This window comes from Capsicum annuum, chromosome 8, assembly GCF_002878395.1.
Source record: "Capsicum annuum cultivar UCD-10X-F1 chromosome 8, UCD10Xv1.1, whole genome shotgun sequence".
In the NCBI taxonomy this organism is placed as follows: domain Eukaryota; kingdom Viridiplantae; phylum Streptophyta; class Magnoliopsida; order Solanales; family Solanaceae; genus Capsicum; species Capsicum annuum.
The window spans coordinates 152,693,550-152,711,474 of NC_061118.1; the positions used below are offsets into that span (position 1 = coordinate 152,693,550).

The 17,925-nt window shown below is 33.0% G+C and overlaps 1 protein-coding gene, 1 long non-coding RNA gene and 1 pseudogene across 3 annotated transcripts; 1 reads left to right on the forward strand and 2 right to left on the reverse strand.

Annotated features, from left to right (window-relative positions):
• Positions 1 to 3,257: 3,257 nt before the first annotated feature.
• Positions 3,258 to 3,984, reverse strand: LOC107879801 (probable serine/threonine-protein kinase PBL25). Its single transcript, XM_016726745.2, has 2 exons — positions 3,742 to 3,984; positions 3,258 to 3,631 (listed from the first exon to the last, which is right to left on the reverse strand). Exons 1-2 carry the CDS (start codon positions 3,790 to 3,792, stop codon positions 3,320 to 3,322), a joined length of 363 nt encoding a protein of 120 aa, XP_016582231.1. The 5' UTR covers positions 3,793 to 3,984; the 3' UTR covers positions 3,258 to 3,319.
• A 3,186-nt stretch (positions 3,985 to 7,170) lies between these two features.
• On the forward strand, positions 7,171 to 10,015 carry LOC124886437. Of its 2 annotated transcripts, XR_007043608.1 has the most exons (5): positions 7,172 to 7,502; positions 7,674 to 7,898; positions 8,497 to 8,658; positions 8,744 to 8,810; positions 9,891 to 10,015. It is a non-coding gene; the product is annotated as an uncharacterized LOC124886437 (long non-coding RNA). The 2 variants fall into 2 exon arrangements; XR_007043607.1 differs by having other exon boundaries at positions 7,171 to 7,502; positions 7,674 to 8,658.
• Positions 10,016 to 10,512: 497 nt separating this feature from the next.
• On the reverse strand, positions 10,513 to 16,164 carry LOC107839537 (annotated as a pseudogene).
• Between the last annotated feature and the right edge of the window lie 1,761 nt (positions 16,165 to 17,925).

The window sequence follows — 17,925 nt, forward strand, 5'->3', positions numbered from 1 at the left end:
TATTAGAAGTAAGTTTTTAATTTAAAATAGAAAACTAGAAATTCAATTTAAAATTTTAAATCGTTAAATGAAAAAATATAAAAAGCAAGGACTAAGTAGTGAATGAATTTGGAAAATTTTATTGATTGCAAAATGATCCAAAATTTATAATTTAAATGAATGAAAAATCTACAAATTATGCATTATTTTTTCCTACTCATTCATGTTAATATTAACAGGAACTTGCATAGGATAGTCGAAGTCAACTGGGGCAAAACCATGCATTGGACTTGATTCTGCTGAGTTCTCCCGTAAAGTCATAATTTCTTCAAGTTTCAGCTCTTCGCTCGGCTTCGGTTCCATTCCTTTGTTTCTTCATTGCATTGCTTCCCAATGAGTGTCAGTTGTCTCCAAGCTGCTGTCGTCCCTGACTAAAGGCGCTCTCTGATGGAACGGTTGACATTGAAACATTCAAGATATCTCTAGCTAATCTTGAAAGCACAGGATATTGTGTTTCATTACTCCTCCGCCAATTCAACGTGTTGATCCGTCGTTTGCGATCCTCTGATGCCGTTCGAAGATAATATTTCAGCTCTTCCCAATAAGTTGATGTGTAAGTTCTCTCATCAACACTGTTCCAACAATTTAAATCATAAACGAATCAGAAAAACAACTATGTGCCGGCCTTTTAGAAGATGATGGCTCCTCGGGAGGATGAGGAGCGACAGTTGAAGTGATATTTGTAGGTACAGCTAAATCAAATAAATCAGCATAGTGATTATATAATTTTTCTATGTAATCCTTTGCATCAGTCGCAGCCTTCCACAAATCAGGTTGTACTTGTTCAGAATCAGCCTTCCACATATTATTATATTTCATGCATGGATTTAGCATAGCACCAACCAAGTAAATAGCGGAATCGGAAAAAAATATTTTTAAAATTTTGTAAACATGGCGTCAACGGCTTCTTTTTAACCTTCTTTATTTTTATATTCTTTGAGCAAACCAGAAATATCGGTTATATATGCCAAAATATTACAAACAGTAGGTTAATAAGCACCGAAAAATTCAACCGTAACCGAAAAATTCAATCGTAGCTACATAAAATTTTTCTAAAAACTTAACAAGATCATTAATTACAACCCAATCAGAATTATGTAGCATGTAATCAGCAGAATCTGCAAATGAACCGCAATGTTGGTTAAAAGCTAATGTAATAGGAATTCTATATTTATAACAAGTTTTTAAAAATTCATACATAGAATTCCATCTAGTATCAATTTCTTCAGGCATCAAAATCGGTGTAAGTCCATTTTTTTGACATGTAACTTTAAATTCTCTAATTCTCGATCTACGATTATTTCCTTGAATAAAACCAACGGCAAGACGAATTTTTTCAATATAAAGCTCAAAAAACTCAAGACCATCTTTTACAATTAAATTATATATATGACATGCACACTTAATATGAAAAATTTCAGGCAAGGGTGGAGATAGCGTAGATTTTATTTTTGTTATAGCAGTCTTGTTGTTAGAAGCATTATCAAAAGCAATACATAAAATTTTATTTTCGATACCATAATATCTGGCAATTTTAACAATAGAATCAGCAATAAATTGTCCAGTATGTTTACGATCTTCATCATATAAAACAGCAAGAATACGTTTTTGCATCACGAAATTACTATCCATCCAATGACAAGTAACGGTTAAATAATCATTTTTATTTACAGTACGACCAAGATCAGAAGTTAGGGACAATCTATATTGAATATTTTTTAACAATGTTTGTAAATAAAAATAATATTGTGAATGGAATCTAAAAATATCAGACCGACAAATAGTTTTAGGAATACCGTTAAACATAGGATTATAAATTGCTTGTATATAACGAATAAAGACATCAAAAGAAGGAAAACTAAAAGGCAAACAACCCACAGCTACCATTTTAGCTATTTCTTCCCGGTCCCTCAATTTATTATACTTCTTCGCTACGTGACCGGTTGCTGGGTCCATTCTAGTTTGCGTTGGCCCACCAACATCCCTACTACCTTGTGCAATATTTAACTCTCTTTTGTGATCTTCAACTATATGTCTCATTAACGTACCCGTACCCCCGTGCTTGCCTCCACTTCTATGCTTATATATTTGTTGACAAATATTGCATTGCACCTCAATATCTGATATACGTTCAAAAAATTGTCATGCAACACTAGTTCTTTTACGAGGTTTTGGGGCACTGGGAGGACGGGGAAGGAGATTAACCAATTTAGATCTAACGTTAGCATCTCCTACTGCGGGTGTCTCAGCAATATTTTCATTATCTTTGTCTAAATTAACCGCATCTACTTCATTTTCTTCTTCTATACCGTAATTTTCCTGAGCTTCTATATAATCCATATCGTGAGCACCTACACTTATTTCTTACTCAAAAGGTGTACCAAGCGGTATCGGAGGCGAAGGCACACGGGTATATCTACTACTTAAACTACCTCTACCGCTAGTAATTCGCTTTTTACTACCACTACCGCTTCCGGGACAAAAAATTTTAACACCTTTAGTAGCGAGGTTTCTTAATTTATCCATAATATAAATTAAATTAAACTAAAAATATTCAAAATACACAAATATAATAAAATTAAATATTAAACAATTAATACAATAAATAAATATTAAACGTAAGAGATGGAACGACAATACCGAATTTTGGAAGTATCCGAAGGTTGCGACTTTAGAAACTTCCGCTCGTACTTTGTAAACGAAAAATTAAAAAATTAAAGTGAACACTTTAAGAAATTAAATATATTGAATATTTGAGAATTGAGAATTGAGATTTGAGAGAGTGAAAAATTGTGTGAAAAATGATTTGAAGTTGTAGGGTATTTATAGAATTTTTTGGGGGATTAAAAAATATTTTTTAAAGTTAATTTTTTTTTTAAATAAATAGGCCCAAACTAGCCGTTTGGACCCAAAAACGGCTATATAGACGTTGGGTCAATGGCTAGTTTAGCCCAAAATCCCATTTTTTTATTTTTTATTTTTTTAAAAAAGTTATCCGGGCCGGGCCGGATAACCGACTGCCTGGACCGGGCTTGGTCCGAATTGGATTAGTCGGACCCATTTTAAAAAAATAACCAGCCCAGGATCCGGAACCCTAAAGACCTAGGACTTATCGAGTAGAGTTAGTTACAAGGGCCGGGTCGGGCCGGCCCACTTGACACCCTTACCTTAATACGTCTTGAAAGATGTCCTCTGAATCCTACTACTAGAAATCTTGAATCAAAGAAAAAAAAATCTTATTCTATCAATACAAAAAACTGAATTATACACATCGAGTTTATTATCGTTCACAAGACAAGGAAGCATTTCTAGAATCCAGGGTGCTACTATTTGGATACATAAGCCTCGTTGCTTTGAAAAGATGATACAGATGGACATTGGACGATACGTGATCAAATAATATTGTGGAAATGGAATGTTGGGAACCTCCTAAGACCGGGGGCTCACGTACGGTTTGGTTACATCTGAAGGAATTGGCAGGCAGTGCAGAAGAGTATGACTTCACAAGAGGTACTAAAGATTGCGCAACATCCGTCATTAAGGGACGATAATCTGCTTCTGTTTGAACACACATTGCTGCTATAGCAGCTACCTGTTCTACAAACACAGCAGCAAAGAAACATGAAGCATTAGATTTGGTTTAATATATATGCAGTATTACAAGAATGAGGATAATAAAAACACAATGTAAATAACATGCACCTGGATTAGATCCTTCTTGGTGTACTGGCCTTGTAATGTTGGATCTACCATTTCAACTACTTTTTCTCTGTTTGTCAATCTTGGAAGAGCCTAAAATAACATATTGTACATATCAATAGTTGAGTTGATAATGTAACCAAAAAGTCACTTGTAATTTTATTTTTTTCTTATTGGATAACGCCCTATAGACTATTGTGATGTAAGTATGTACGTGTATTTCTTTTCTTTGATATCATTGTGTAATGCAAATTTGGTAAAACAGAAATCAAAAGGAAAAAGTAGACTAAATTGCTTTTCCTTTATCTTTATATCTGTTGTTCAAAGTGATAGATTTTAAATATTGGTTTTTAGTGTGCTATGATAAGGTAAGACTGGTTCAAATTCAAATGGGGAATTATGATTAGATCCAAATTAAGTTTTGCTCTATGATTGTGATCCATTTAGAATAAATAATAATAGTAGTGGTCTTCAACTTTATTTTACTTGTAGAATTTAGAATAAACTTTTCAATAACTTTATTACAATAATGGTGGTTAATATAGTCAAAGTCTCGTGCCCTACATATAGCTTTGAGAGAAGGCATAAGACATTGATTTCGTAGCAGATTTTGACAGGTAAAGTTTGGCATATTACTTAATGACATTGAAATAGTTTTTAAAGGACATAACATATACTAGAAATTAGGCACTAACATCAATAGTTTGGGGGCGGACTTGAGATAAATTAAAAGAGTTCGTCATAAAATATTATATACATTAAGTGGATCTTTTAATACAAATGCAGAGTCAGCGTCAAAACTATCTAAGTTTATCGAGTTCACAATAGCCATACATTTTCTTTATCGTTTATTCAGTGAGAATAAGAGAATATAAATTATTCGCATAAACAACTTTGCTTATAAGAACAATTGGTTGAGAGGTGAGACAACAAGTTTTGAAGTATCATCAAAGTATTATATAATGAACTACCACGTTCTAAAGGCGTATTGTGACTTGTCCTAAAAGAATTGACTTATCTCGACACTCATTTTAATTTGTGGCAACTTTTAATATAAACACCATTAGTATTAGTTTAATTCACCAAAAAACTCAATACCTAAATTGCTTATTAATTGAATTTTAGGTCTAACTCAACCCCTAATATTAGCTCAATGGTTGAGGATAAGCGGCCTATCTAAGGGTTCATGACTCGAGAGAGTGTTCACCTGAATCCAATAACAACAATAACATACCAAGTATATTCCCACCAAGTGGGGGTATTGGGAGGATAAGTGTACGCAGTTAATACCACTACCTCAGAAATGAGATAGAAAGGTTGTTTTCCATATAACCCCGGCTCAAAATATAGTGTTCAACTGAATCCCTTTACAAAAAATTGGAATGTATATACAACGTACGTAGTTTTTTTTATTTGTTAAAATCTATATAGATATATAGATTTTAACGTTCTCCCCTGAACACAAAGACTTGGTGATTCAGGGGATTCAAAATTTATCTTGAGATTTCAAGTTCAAATAGTAAGTAATATATTTTATTTTTAGAAATCTTTAAAGTGAAAATCTTAGATTGTCGCGAACGAAGATCGGTGAATCATATAGAGAATTGAAGAAACAAATCCATAATTTCCGGTGGAGAATTCTTTTTGTCCTAATTAACAAATTAAAGACGGAAAAGGTGCAAAATTTTGCTCTTGCCACATTGATTTTACAGGTGAGCTACCTACCAAAATAGCCTTATTTGTCCAAACTCAATAGCATATAATATAAATCCTACATGTATATATTTGTGGTCCCAAAAAGCTAATCTATAAAACAATTAATTAGGGGTTTTGCCTAAGACAAGTGTGCAATTAGCTCAGTAATTAGTTAGGTACCTCTTATCATTATCCATTCTGCTCTTATGGCTACCAAATATCCTCTTCATCCATCCACTATTATATTGACACAAAAATTACTAAATAGTAAATGATAGAGATAATTTCATCATAATATGCTTTGAATATAATAAACTTAGTGATTACTAAAAATGATAGAAATCGGTAAATTATCCATTGTATATTTTTGTGTTTGGAATGAAAAGGTGTATTGTTTATTAATTACTAAGTTTGCAATTATTTGGACTTTTGATGAGCTAGAAAAAAATATGGTTCATAATAGTGAGTTTGTTGCTAGTTTAACTTTTTATCTGAACTCCTTGCAGATTTTATGACACTTTATGTATCAATATAATATAATGACGTCTAATATTTCTCAAAGAATATTATCTTCTTCCCATTTCTTATCCTATATATAGAACTAGAAAAGTGAAGCTATTAATATTCTTCAGTGCAAATGACAATATATATGTCATGGCATCTTTTTTGCTGCCCAACTATATGTTTTATCCAATAATCAGTTTATAGTAAGAAGGTTGTTTGTTGAGTTACAAAAAAAAAAAAAATTAAAAAAATTACGGTAATCCACTGATTAGTGATTTATTTAATTCATTTTAGTGGATGAATTATCAGAGTATGCTTTCTATTGAATGTTTAATTGCTGAAATTACTGTATAAGCTCTCAGATTTGAGTTTGGAGAACGAGACGCGCTTAGTAAACAATGGCACTATGCCATTTAAAATAAAATTTTATCTGTCGTAAATTTAAATTAGTTAAATTCCAAATGAAATCAGATATGAGCGAAAAAAGGGCGATGGAAGCGCTAAATACAAGGAAGTAAAATTGCAAATGTAGATTTTAATATGTCAATTTTAATTTTACGCATGTCATGGCATATATGCAAAGGAAAAGTCGTTCTTTAAAAAAAAACAAGAGGGTTGATTTTTTCAGCACTTCTTAGAGAGAAGAGGCAAATGTTGTGAAAATGATTTTGGATTACATTTTGAATTAATGTAAAAAAATTTGTTACATATTGGTAACATGGGGAATGTAGTAACTATAGGTTCAACATTGAGGGTAACCATCGCTAGATGGTGTTTTGCTAATTTAAGTCTTCTTAATTATTAGTGAGGGAGGCCTTCGCAAGATAGTGAAGGACTCCGACACTCAACCATCACTATTTTAGTCTCATAATTTTTCAGAAAAATACAATTTAGTGAGGGATGTCTCTTGCTATATTAAAAATATATATAATACTAAAATAAAATTTAGTGAGGGACGACCCTTGATACATAAAAAATAATAAAATTATAAATTTAAATATACTAAGAGATATTCCTCGCTAATTTAAATAAAAATTAATTTAATATTTAAATATTTTGATATTAATTTAAAATTTAGTGAGGGACTATCTATAATACGTAAAAATTAATAAAATTTTAAATTTAAATATACTAAGGAATATTCCTAGCAAATTTAAATAAAAATTAATTTAATATTTAAATATTTTGAGGAATATCCCTCACAAAGTCCCTTGCTAATCTGGTAGTATTTTTAATTTCTTACTTCACCAAAACTCAATATTACAATAGAAAATCAACGTACAACCAATAACAACCAACAAAACAACAACAAAAAAATACTTCCAAAACAATTCAAATGTTGAAATTAAGCAATCAAACCTCATGCATATTCATCCAACTTAAATAATATGCAAAGCATCAAAAAAGTATGCAAACAATCACCAAAATAAATTTTTTCACACATTCCAAACTAATAAAATCAAAAACTAAAATAACACAACCATCTAATACTCCATTCCATCCTCCTCATCCTCTCCACCATCATCATCAGAGCTAGGGGCGGAGAACGAGGAAGCTCGATCAAGGTATTTACATGAGCCTTGAGTTTTTAATCGTGTGACTCAAGTGTAGTCCTATGTCGCTCCTACTCTTTCTTTTTCGTTATTCCTCATAGGTCCTAGCAAGCTCCTACAATTTTTGTCGTGTTTTCTCAAGTTGTTCATCTGACATGGTGACAAAACTTTCTATATCATTAGAGGCGGAGGAAGTTCTTCTCAGAGCAAAGACCGTATGCCCTTCCCTTGTACACGCCTCCAACTATATCCGGCCAGCAGGAGAGAGTTTCTTCATCTGACGGCATGATTGAATTGTCTTAATCATCTATCGGTCGATTCCTTTTGAGCTCTTCGATTGCTTGAACATATCGATTCTACATTAAAAGTAAAATTAGTATATAATCAACGGTATGAAATAAATTCTAGGTAAGATTTGAACTACACTTAATCATTTTCAAAAAACAAGTTCACATTTTCAAGTTACTACACTTTACCATTTTCTAGTAACTAATTCACATTTCTAGTGATTAGACTTAATCATTTTCTAGTCACTAATTTACATTTCAAGTCGCTACTTTTAATCATTTTCAACTCACTAGTACACATATCAAGTAAGTCACATTTCAAGTCACTACACTTAACCATTTTTAACTCACCAATACACAATTCAAGTAACTAATTCACATTTCAAGTCACCATACTTAATCATTTTCAACTCACTAATACACATTTCAAGCGACTATACTTAAACCATTTTCAAGTCACAAATTCATATTTTCGAGTTATTAGTTCACTACTTCAAGTGATCACACTTCAACCATTTTCAAAACACAAGTTTACATTTTCAAGTCACAAATTCACATTTCAAAACACTATACTTAACCACTTTCAAGTAACTAATTCACATTTCAACTCACTATACTTAACTATTTTCAACTCACTGCATGACATATGCTACAGCTCATCTCAACACAATGTTTAGACAACTTTCCAATCTTGTTTTTACTTTGCTCCTTTCTTCTAGATTTGTCAGGTCTGCCTGGCAGATTTCTTATTGTTGGAGGTAAAACAGAAGGGTTGGTTGATTTTGACCACATTTGCATATTGGTAACATGGTGATTTTGATGGTTCTAATTTCTTAGTTGATCAGGTTGATGAGAGTGCTGATGCAGTTGGAATTAAAAAGGTAAACTAGGTACTACTAATTTGCAAACATAACTTGTATTTTCAAACTCTGTTTACTGTGATCATCTAATTAAATTTGAAAATAGCTTTGCAGCTTCATCCAGATAAGAATAAACATCCCAACGCTGAAATTGCATTAAGTTGGTTTCCCAGGTAGGCATATGTATGAAACTTTGTTTTCTCATTTAATTTATGTATTACTATTACTTTTTCATGCTCCCTTTGACAATGGACTAACTGCAGTGTCTGTGGACTATGATTCAAATTTCCCTTATTATGACATTGCCTTTTAGTTATAGTGATAGCTTTCGGAAATCATATCTAATGGTTGAAGAATGAGTGGTCACTACAGAGGCGGAGCCAGGATTTCAACTAAGGAGGTTCAATATTCAAAGAAAACTTAGTCAAGGGGGGTTTAACACCTACTATAACCGCATAAAAAATAATTTTAATAATGTATAAATGGTATATTTTTTTCATCGAAGGGGCGCCCCTGACGGTCAAGAGGGTCACCTTTTTTATGGACTGAGTCAAGTTCGTTATGGTTCCAATGAAATATTTGTCAATCATATTAAATTATTGATTGGATAAGTACAATCATCCACTGTACGCGCAGAATGCAAAAATATAGCTTTTAAAAAAAAACATGCTCAGTTGGATACTATGAGTAGTTTTGAAGTTTTTGTACCTCCTCTTATCTTACTTTGCTACTTTTATTTTCTTTTCATCTCGTATATATTCTTGGGAAGGAGAGATAACTTACGTACTCCAAGATTTGGAATTTTATGCATTTTCTCCCACAAAGTATGCTTAAGATGAAGTGCTCTATTTAACCTTACAAACTTGTTAATTAAGGAAGATTTGTATTGCTCATTTACATGGAAAATGTGACTAAACAGTTTTGTTTGTCATCCAAAAATAGTCCTATAAATCTTTTCCCCTTATCTTAAAGTCCTTCATAGCTTACAATTTAAGATTTGAAATGCATAATAGTAAGTGGTTGTAGTTAGTTATGACTTAGGCATGAATTATAAAGAATGTCGCTAGCACTCAAAACTGCTGTAGAAGCAAAACTTCCTGCCTCTCTCTTTTCCTTTTTGTGCCCCTTTCATTTGGTAAGCAAAACTGATGAATAGTTCTTTTTCCCGTCGTATTTTACCTTTTGACTAACTAGCAGCTACAGTTACCATTTTAATTTATTACCAAACAACTCATCTTGTTTTTTTGGTACAGGCATATGTTTGCCTGACGGATGAAGCAAGCAGAGAGGCTTTTGAAACAAACAGAAGAAAGCGGTAAGTGCTGCATAGAATCAAGTGAAAAAAAACACCTAGCTATGGAAATGCTGCAAAGGTGGCCAAAACATTTGCTCCAATGGACAAGGCACGGCCAGTTTCCCGAAGCATTTCACAACGTGTTAAAGCCAGATTTATGGAAACAAGTTGCAGTTATTAACATCTGCTTGTGAAGGCCAAGTCTAATTAATCAATGAACCAACCTCGGAGTGTCATAAGACAAAATGAGATACCAATCTTCAACCCAGTGAATGATGAGTTACAAGGCGCTATCCTCATCCTAGTAATTATAGGAAGTTGTTGCATAGATTTCAGGAAAGAAGAATCGAGAAAGATCATGTTTATGGCTACCCAGTGTTTCAGCTCAGATCAGAAAAGGAAGCCTATGTACATAGATTTAGTAGAACCAGCTCGAAGCATATGTCCTACAACTAAAAGCTGTTATGCTTCTTTTCTATGATGCACTCTTCACCTGTAGGATGTCTAATAATCCATTCTTTTCCTGGCAGTGTTTGGATCATACTGCTGTGAAAATAAAACCTACAACTAGCAAAAGATGAAGCTCTCAACTTCTTTAGGTCATTGACAAATCAGACTTCAAATACCTCTAAAACATGTGTTCTACTGATTTTAATAGAAAAGGGCTATTAGGAAACAATGCAAGATTTCAACAGTGTTCCATATCTTTATATAGGGTCCTATACAAAAATAACAACCGTTCTGCTGTATCACCTATTCATTGACTTGATAGAAAACTTCATCATTCGAGTGTGAAGGCAATGCCAGGAAATCGTCCAAAGCACTCCTTGATCTAATAATAACCTTGGACACTTAATTCCTAGATTGTTTTAACCAGAACTTCATCCTCGTCGTTGGCTCATTCTGCTTAGTAGATCATTTGGCTAATTTGAGGATACCATCATCTACCAATGGTTGCACTTCCTTCTTCACAAGCTTGTGTACCACTGAACTAGAAGTTTCCAACAATCCACTAATTACTTTCGCACTGCAAATTGTTAAATAAGTCAGAAAGAGGTTTCTCTGCAAATTTGCTTAGAAGGAGGAAATGAGTTCAACCAACCAACCTATGGCCTTGAGCGCAATTTGAACATTTTCCTTTCAGAGTTTTTTCATACAAAGTGCAAGCAAAAGAAGGGGAGTCCAAGATCAGTTTTCTGATGGTCCTGCTAGAATGGAAGTGTTCAAAGAGATGTTGTTCATCTGATCCCTCCATTTTCGGATTTGCTGCCAAAGATGCTATAACACCATGTAAGGTTTCCAGCTTTCCATCTAAAGTTGGACGAAGGATGCTGTCAGCACCTCCCATAGCAACCTATATCAAACCAAAATGTGTGGAACATCTTCATAATAGCCAAACAACAGATTTACCATGTTTCAAGCACTAAAAGCATTTATATTCCCAATTAACTACAGTGTGAGTTCGAGATGAAGTGGGGGCAATATGTAATGTCTCAACCCAAAAGGTTGTTTTCTATGAAGTCTAAAAATAAAATAAAAGGAGGCCTAGTTCAGCAAAGATATCCAACATTTATTCAGGACATAGTGGTACCTAATACTACATCGAAAATACATGAATTTTACTAAACAAAACAGGTAATAAATACCTCATATATGACCTCTTTACCGAAATTTGATCTAAGCAACTCCTCCGCCATCTCACAACATGCATCGATGAGTTTCTGCATTATTGATCAGGAATGGCTTGGAAAAGGGGATAAAGATGAGTGCGTAAAGAAAGGCAATACAGGATACATATAAACTGAAGGGAGTGGATGAAGGAAAGGATCACAGAACTTGAAACAGCCAAGACAATAAGCTTGCTTACTGAGAATAAAAAGAATGGCTATATAGATATATGAATAAGAAAATAAAAACATTGACCTCAGCTAGCCCGCTATTGACCAATAATTCTCGCCGCCTTGTAAGAGGATCCTTCTTTCCTCCTTCATTCAAATGTGAACTCTGGGTGGCATCAGCACCTGTGTGACAGCTATCTTCTTCACCAGCTTCAGCAAGCCCTGAAGCTTCTGTTTCTTCACCCAATGCAACATTTACGTCATTTACGTCTGAGGGGCTCTATCAAATTGTAAGAAAAAACAAACATTAAATTCAGCTGCACTGCTTACAAGGCCCTTTAAGAATTTCATGAAAAACATTTAATTATGAGATGGAGGCGTAATTTCAAGAAAAGGTTGAAAAGTACCTTGGTGACAAGTGAAGGAACAGATGAACCAAGGGCTGCTAGTTTACATACACCGGATGAAGTTTACATACACCGGATGAAGGACAAACCTGATCTGAAAGAAGCTCCTTCAGAATTCCTTCAAGTTCACGAATGATGACCTGCAAAGTGTTCAATGTGACCAGCTTTAAGAGCGGAACTCTTCAATAACAGATTGCAGCCTAGAGTCGTTAGGAAAAGAAGCTGGAACAAACCTTTGATAGATGTTTAGTGTCATCAACAATTGAAAGGATGGAGACAAGCACCTGAAAGTTATTGAGAATGGAAACTATGAAACTAATAGGAGCATAAAGGCGCCACATAAATGAGAGATGGTGCATGGATAAAGACCGATAGTATCTGAAAGAAGCCACAACGGACGCAAATAGACCAACGCATTAGAAATGCAAGAAATTCATGCTTACCAAAGTCGCACAGTTATCACGAGCTATCTTTCCAACCTTGTCTTTCATCCCTTTGATGATTTTCTTCCGCTCCTAAAACAGGAAGGTTTCAAATGGCATTTGAAATCCATTCACTTAGAGAAAATCCACTAGGAAAAGGTTAAGACATATAAAGAGTCTCCAAAACCTTTGCGCTCCCATGTTTGATGCAAAATATCCCAATCTTGGATCCATCCTTTGTGTGAATCATCCGAACAAGGTCTGGACTTGACAACTGCTGGATTATATCTGCAGCAGAAGACTTGGAACAGACTTAAATTTAGAAACGGATGATCCACATAAGCCGACTCATTAATATCTCATTAAGGTTTTTGAGGTACCCGATCAGCAATAGTGAAGTACTCCACAATTGCCTTATGTATAATTGAGTGGTCTAGTATTCCTTTCTCCAAAATAGGTTGAAGTACAGAAGTCATGTGTCGTATGACTGAACCCTTTTGAAGCTGTAGGTTGGATATAACATCAACTAGCCTGGATGTATCATAAAATGTGAACGACAGCTAAATTAGGAAACAACTGCATTCATAAAGTACAAATATGAGGTACAATGTAAAGTATATTCATCAAAAAAGAACCAACATGATCTGATAAAAATTATGTGCATCATGCTTCTGTTTTTACACCCAAGTTTGCTATCAATACGCAGCGTAAGGTGATTAGCAACTTAATGAACAACATCAGATGAAGGACCAACAATAAAAGGATACTTAAGAGAAAATGACATGCGGCGTAAACAGAAAATGTCATAAAGATATCCATGTTGAAGAAGTAAGAACATGTCCCAGCTAACATCGCAACCTAGAAACTTCCAAATTCCATAAAGTACGCATGCAGCATGCTGTCATTAACAGCTGGAACTTACTTTGCTTCCTTCACTGAGATCAAATCTTTGAACAACTGAAGCTCTGGGGAATACAGCTCCATCAGAAGAGTTTGTTTTTGAGCTGCATTTCCCAACTGATATGCATGTTCCACAACTGCAGAAGTAAAAACAGTGTTTTCTTTAGGAATTTTACTGGGGAAAAATTCTTTCTCCCAAAATTACGGCTGGCGACAGTTGGTTAATTGATTTTTTAACAGAAATACATGATCGAGCAAAATAGAAATGAAATCTGAGGCAAAAATTAATCAAATCCAAGTTCAGAGCAAAGGACAATTTATCTTACCAAGTGAACCAACCATATGCCTAAGAAGAGCAGCAACATGCCCATGAAGAGAGGAAATAAATTCTACCTGCTGCTCTTTGGATGCTGCAAAACAAAGAAGAAAATGTTAAAAAAGGGCAAATAAGTTTCTTTTAGTTGATGAAATTACGTTGAAAAATAATTTAGTATTCCCTCCCTTCACTTTTACTAGTCCACTTTAGCATATCAAGAAAAAAACACATTTTTTCATGTTTTACCCTTAACATTAATTACTTATTCCTCAAATTATTTCCCAAGACTCAAGACTATACACAATCAATATGGGTATTATGGTAAGGATATACACTTCATTTATTATTTATAAAGGTAGTGCAAGTCCATTGTGGGCAAGTAAAAGAGAACGGAGGGAGTACAAGACTACCATTATCAAGCATCTTTGTCACCAGATGAACTGCATAGGTATAGCTGGCAAGAGTGATAAAATGAGGTCGAATCTCCACAAACACAGCATTCCTTTCATCTTGTGTACAATGTTTCACACAAGACTAACATTAACAAGAAATAGTTAGCAAAACCATTAGGAATATTATAAATCCTAGTCATCAACTAGAAGTATGGGGGATAGAACCTGAAGAACACGAGAAGAAACATGGGAGCTTGCTATTTCAGGGATTTTCCCTTTCATTCTCTTCAAAGCATCACTCACCAATCTTCATCAATGGATAAAAAGAATAAAGACATCATAAAGACTAAGTAACAAATAAATTACAATTTTCCAGCAAGATTTAGGTTGGAACTCAAATATTTGAAGTTGTATGACAGCACCTTGATCTTTCTTCTTTGGCAATATTTCGAATTCTCATCTTCTCCCACAGTGATGCGAGCTCCTATTATAAGACCAATGGTTGAATGAGTAACCGAGCATATATATATATAACACAAACAGCTGCCTCCACAGTTTTCATGAAGCCATGTTAAGGTTGAGGCACCATGGTGATAAACATTAAACATTTCACAAACATTCAATACTAAGCTGACTTAAGGAGCTGAAATCTCAAAGCTGAGGTCTTACAGGCCCAAATCCAATGAGAAGTGCAAAACTATTAAATGTAATATCAAGAAATATTGCAATTAAAATGTTAAAGACAAATTGCATGGAACCAAGCTCTCATATAAAATACAATTTCCTAAAGGTTTGAGAAATGAACAAGGAGTAGTCTATCAGACTTGTGTATTATCCAAAGGTTAAAGAGATATAAATACAAGGAAAGTCTAACTAAGGTAACTAGATATCTAAATCCCTAAGTATCGGCTAAAATATTGCGTACATTTAATAAGGCACAAATAAGAGAGAGAAACCTGCACAATATATTACACAATCAATCATGCCCCAATATTTCCCACCAAACTCCTTTAGTCTTTTTGTGACTTTGAGTTATCCTTACATTTGCAATAGATAGGTTAATATAAATTTCACTAGGATAATAAGATGGAATAAAACATCATCAACACCAACAACATACCCGTGTAATCCCACAAGACAAAATGAAACATATCTAGAAAGACAACAAAAAATGAATAGCTTTTCACCCCTTGTTATCATTATAGTTTTAAATATAAGATAAAGGTGTCATTTATTACTATTATCAATATTATTATAGATTAAACAGGGCTGTTTACAGATACCATTTTGTCTTGGCTTTGTTTAAATTTGTGGACTTACTTGACAAAATAAAGATCCCATATGTAACAACTGTGAACAAAAGATTGAAAAGAGACAAAACAGCTTTAAAAAATTAACTAAAGGAGCTTAAGAAAATGCAGTACTTGCTCCAATGTGTAATGCTTCTTTCTCTTCTTCCTTGCTTCAACAAGCTCCTGCACCAAAAAAACCCCACACCAAAAAAACCAAAATTACCATACTAAGCGCATGAGAAGATTTAGCAACTCCAAATTATTAATTTTTCAGCAAAACGATTGGTGACATTACCAAAAATTTAGAAAAGAATAAACAGAACAACAATTATGGAACTGAAATTTCAATCTTTCCATCGTCGGAATTCCCCTTTACAAAAATCTTAACATAAATATAGGTATACCTTTGCTTTTATGCGACACTGTCGCTTGATGTCAACTGGGTCATGAGACTTAGCTTGTTGCTTTTTATCTCCCGACAATTTATTATGGGGAGGTGATTTTGCTGCGGTTGGTGGAGCATGCTTTCGCTTTTTGGAATCCTCCTTTTTTGCCGCCGCCATTGTTGTTCAGCTTCAAAGGATTTTAGCTTGTGGGCTTTGGCAAAATGATGAATGAAAGAGTACAAATAGTTGCATAAGCCATCTAGCGCATTGTTTTTGTGTGTAGTAAAACTAATATAAACAAACCCTAATAAGAAAAGGGACTAACTCACCATACTTAACCACATTCAAAATAAAAAATCACCTTTAAAATTTCTACACTTAATTATTTTCAAATAACTAAGTCACCAAACAAAACTACTTTTAAAACAAAAAAAATACTCTATAAAGTCCCTACACTTAACTATTTTCAAGTGACTAAGTCACCAAACTTAACCACATTCAAAACAAAAAATTCCCTTTAAATTTCCTACACTTAACCATTTTCAAGTAACTAAATCATCAAACTTAACCACATTCAAAATAAAAAATCTTCTTTAAAGTACCTACACTTAACCATTTTCAAGTGACTAAGTCACGAAACAAAACTACTTTCAAAACAAAAAATTACCTTTAAACTCCCTACACTTAACCATTTTCAAGTAACTAAATCACCAAACTGAACCACATTCAAAACCAAAAATCTTCTTTAAACTCCCTACACTTAACCTTTTTCAAGTGACTAAAAGCCCATTTGGATAGGCTGAAAAAAAACGACTAAAAATAAATTCTTTAAAAGTGCTAAACTTATTTTAAAAATAAGCAGTTAAGTGTTTGGATAAAAGTGTTGAAATTGAAAAAAAATTATTGATGTGTTTGGTAAATAATGCTTTAAAGCACTTTTTCTTATTAAAATGACCGAATACCCTTATAGCAGTTAATAATATATAGAGTTGATTATTATTAATTTTTATTGCTACAGAGTTGAAATTATTAAAGGAGGCTATTAATACTTGTTATGTTGAATTTTACGTATTTGACAAAAATTCATAAGAATATTTTTCTATTTAAAAATACTTTAAAACATTGCAAATTTTTCATTTTTTTTAATTTCCATATTCGATGCACCTACATTAGATAAGTTGAAGTGGAAGAAATATATTACCATTTACTATTAAGAAAATATCTTTAGACAAAAAATTTTCTTCATAAATTGATGATTTTATTATTCTTAATTTTTTCTTCAATTAATAATTAAATTATTAATTAGCGATTCAGTGAATTTGGTTTCTTCGTAAATTGATGATTTTATGATTCTTAAATTCACTGAATCGTTAGTTGATGGTTCAATAATAGATTTTATTATTCTGGAATTAACCATTCTTAAATTATTAATTTGATGGTTTAATAAATTGCTGGCTTTCCAAAATTAGATTAGCGGGGTAGGCTAAATATTTTCACTAAATCATGAAAAAAAAATTTATTAATTAGTTAAAATTCACTGAATCGTTAATTCACGAAGAAAGCATTAATTAGCACTTAATTAGCGTGCACTCTAATTAATATTATTAATTTTTATTGTTAAAATGATTTAAATTAAAATTAATATATATATATATATATATTAAATTATGCATTAGCAAACTTTGTAGACAATTTTGGAATAAGGAAAAATTATAAGGGCAAAAAAGTTATTTACTTGGTCAATGGGGAATAGATTATAATTTGAAAAAAAATAAGCTCCCATTTGGAGCTTAGTGTTTTTAGCTTAAAAAAAGTCAAAATCAACTTTTTTTAAGCCATTTTGAAATTTGTCAAACACCCTTTTAAGTTAAAAAGAGATTATAATCTATTTTGACCAGATTATAATCTCTTCCAAACGGACACTAAGTCATCAAACAAAACTACATTCAAAACAAAAAACCTCTTTAAAGTCACTACGCTTAACCATTTTCAAGTGACTAAGTCCCCAAACTTAACCACATTCAAAAAAAAATCTCCTTTA

Bases quoted from the DNA above. Each gene is read 5' to 3' on its own strand.
- LOC107879801 (XM_016726745.2), bottom strand. From the start codon at position 3,792: ATGGTAGATCCAACATTACAAGGCCAGTACACCAAGAAGGATCTAATC. The intron at 3,632-3,741 runs GTGCATGTTATT...TTTGTAGAACAG, and splicing joins CCAAGAAGGATCTAATCCAG to GTAGCTGCTATAGCAGCAAT.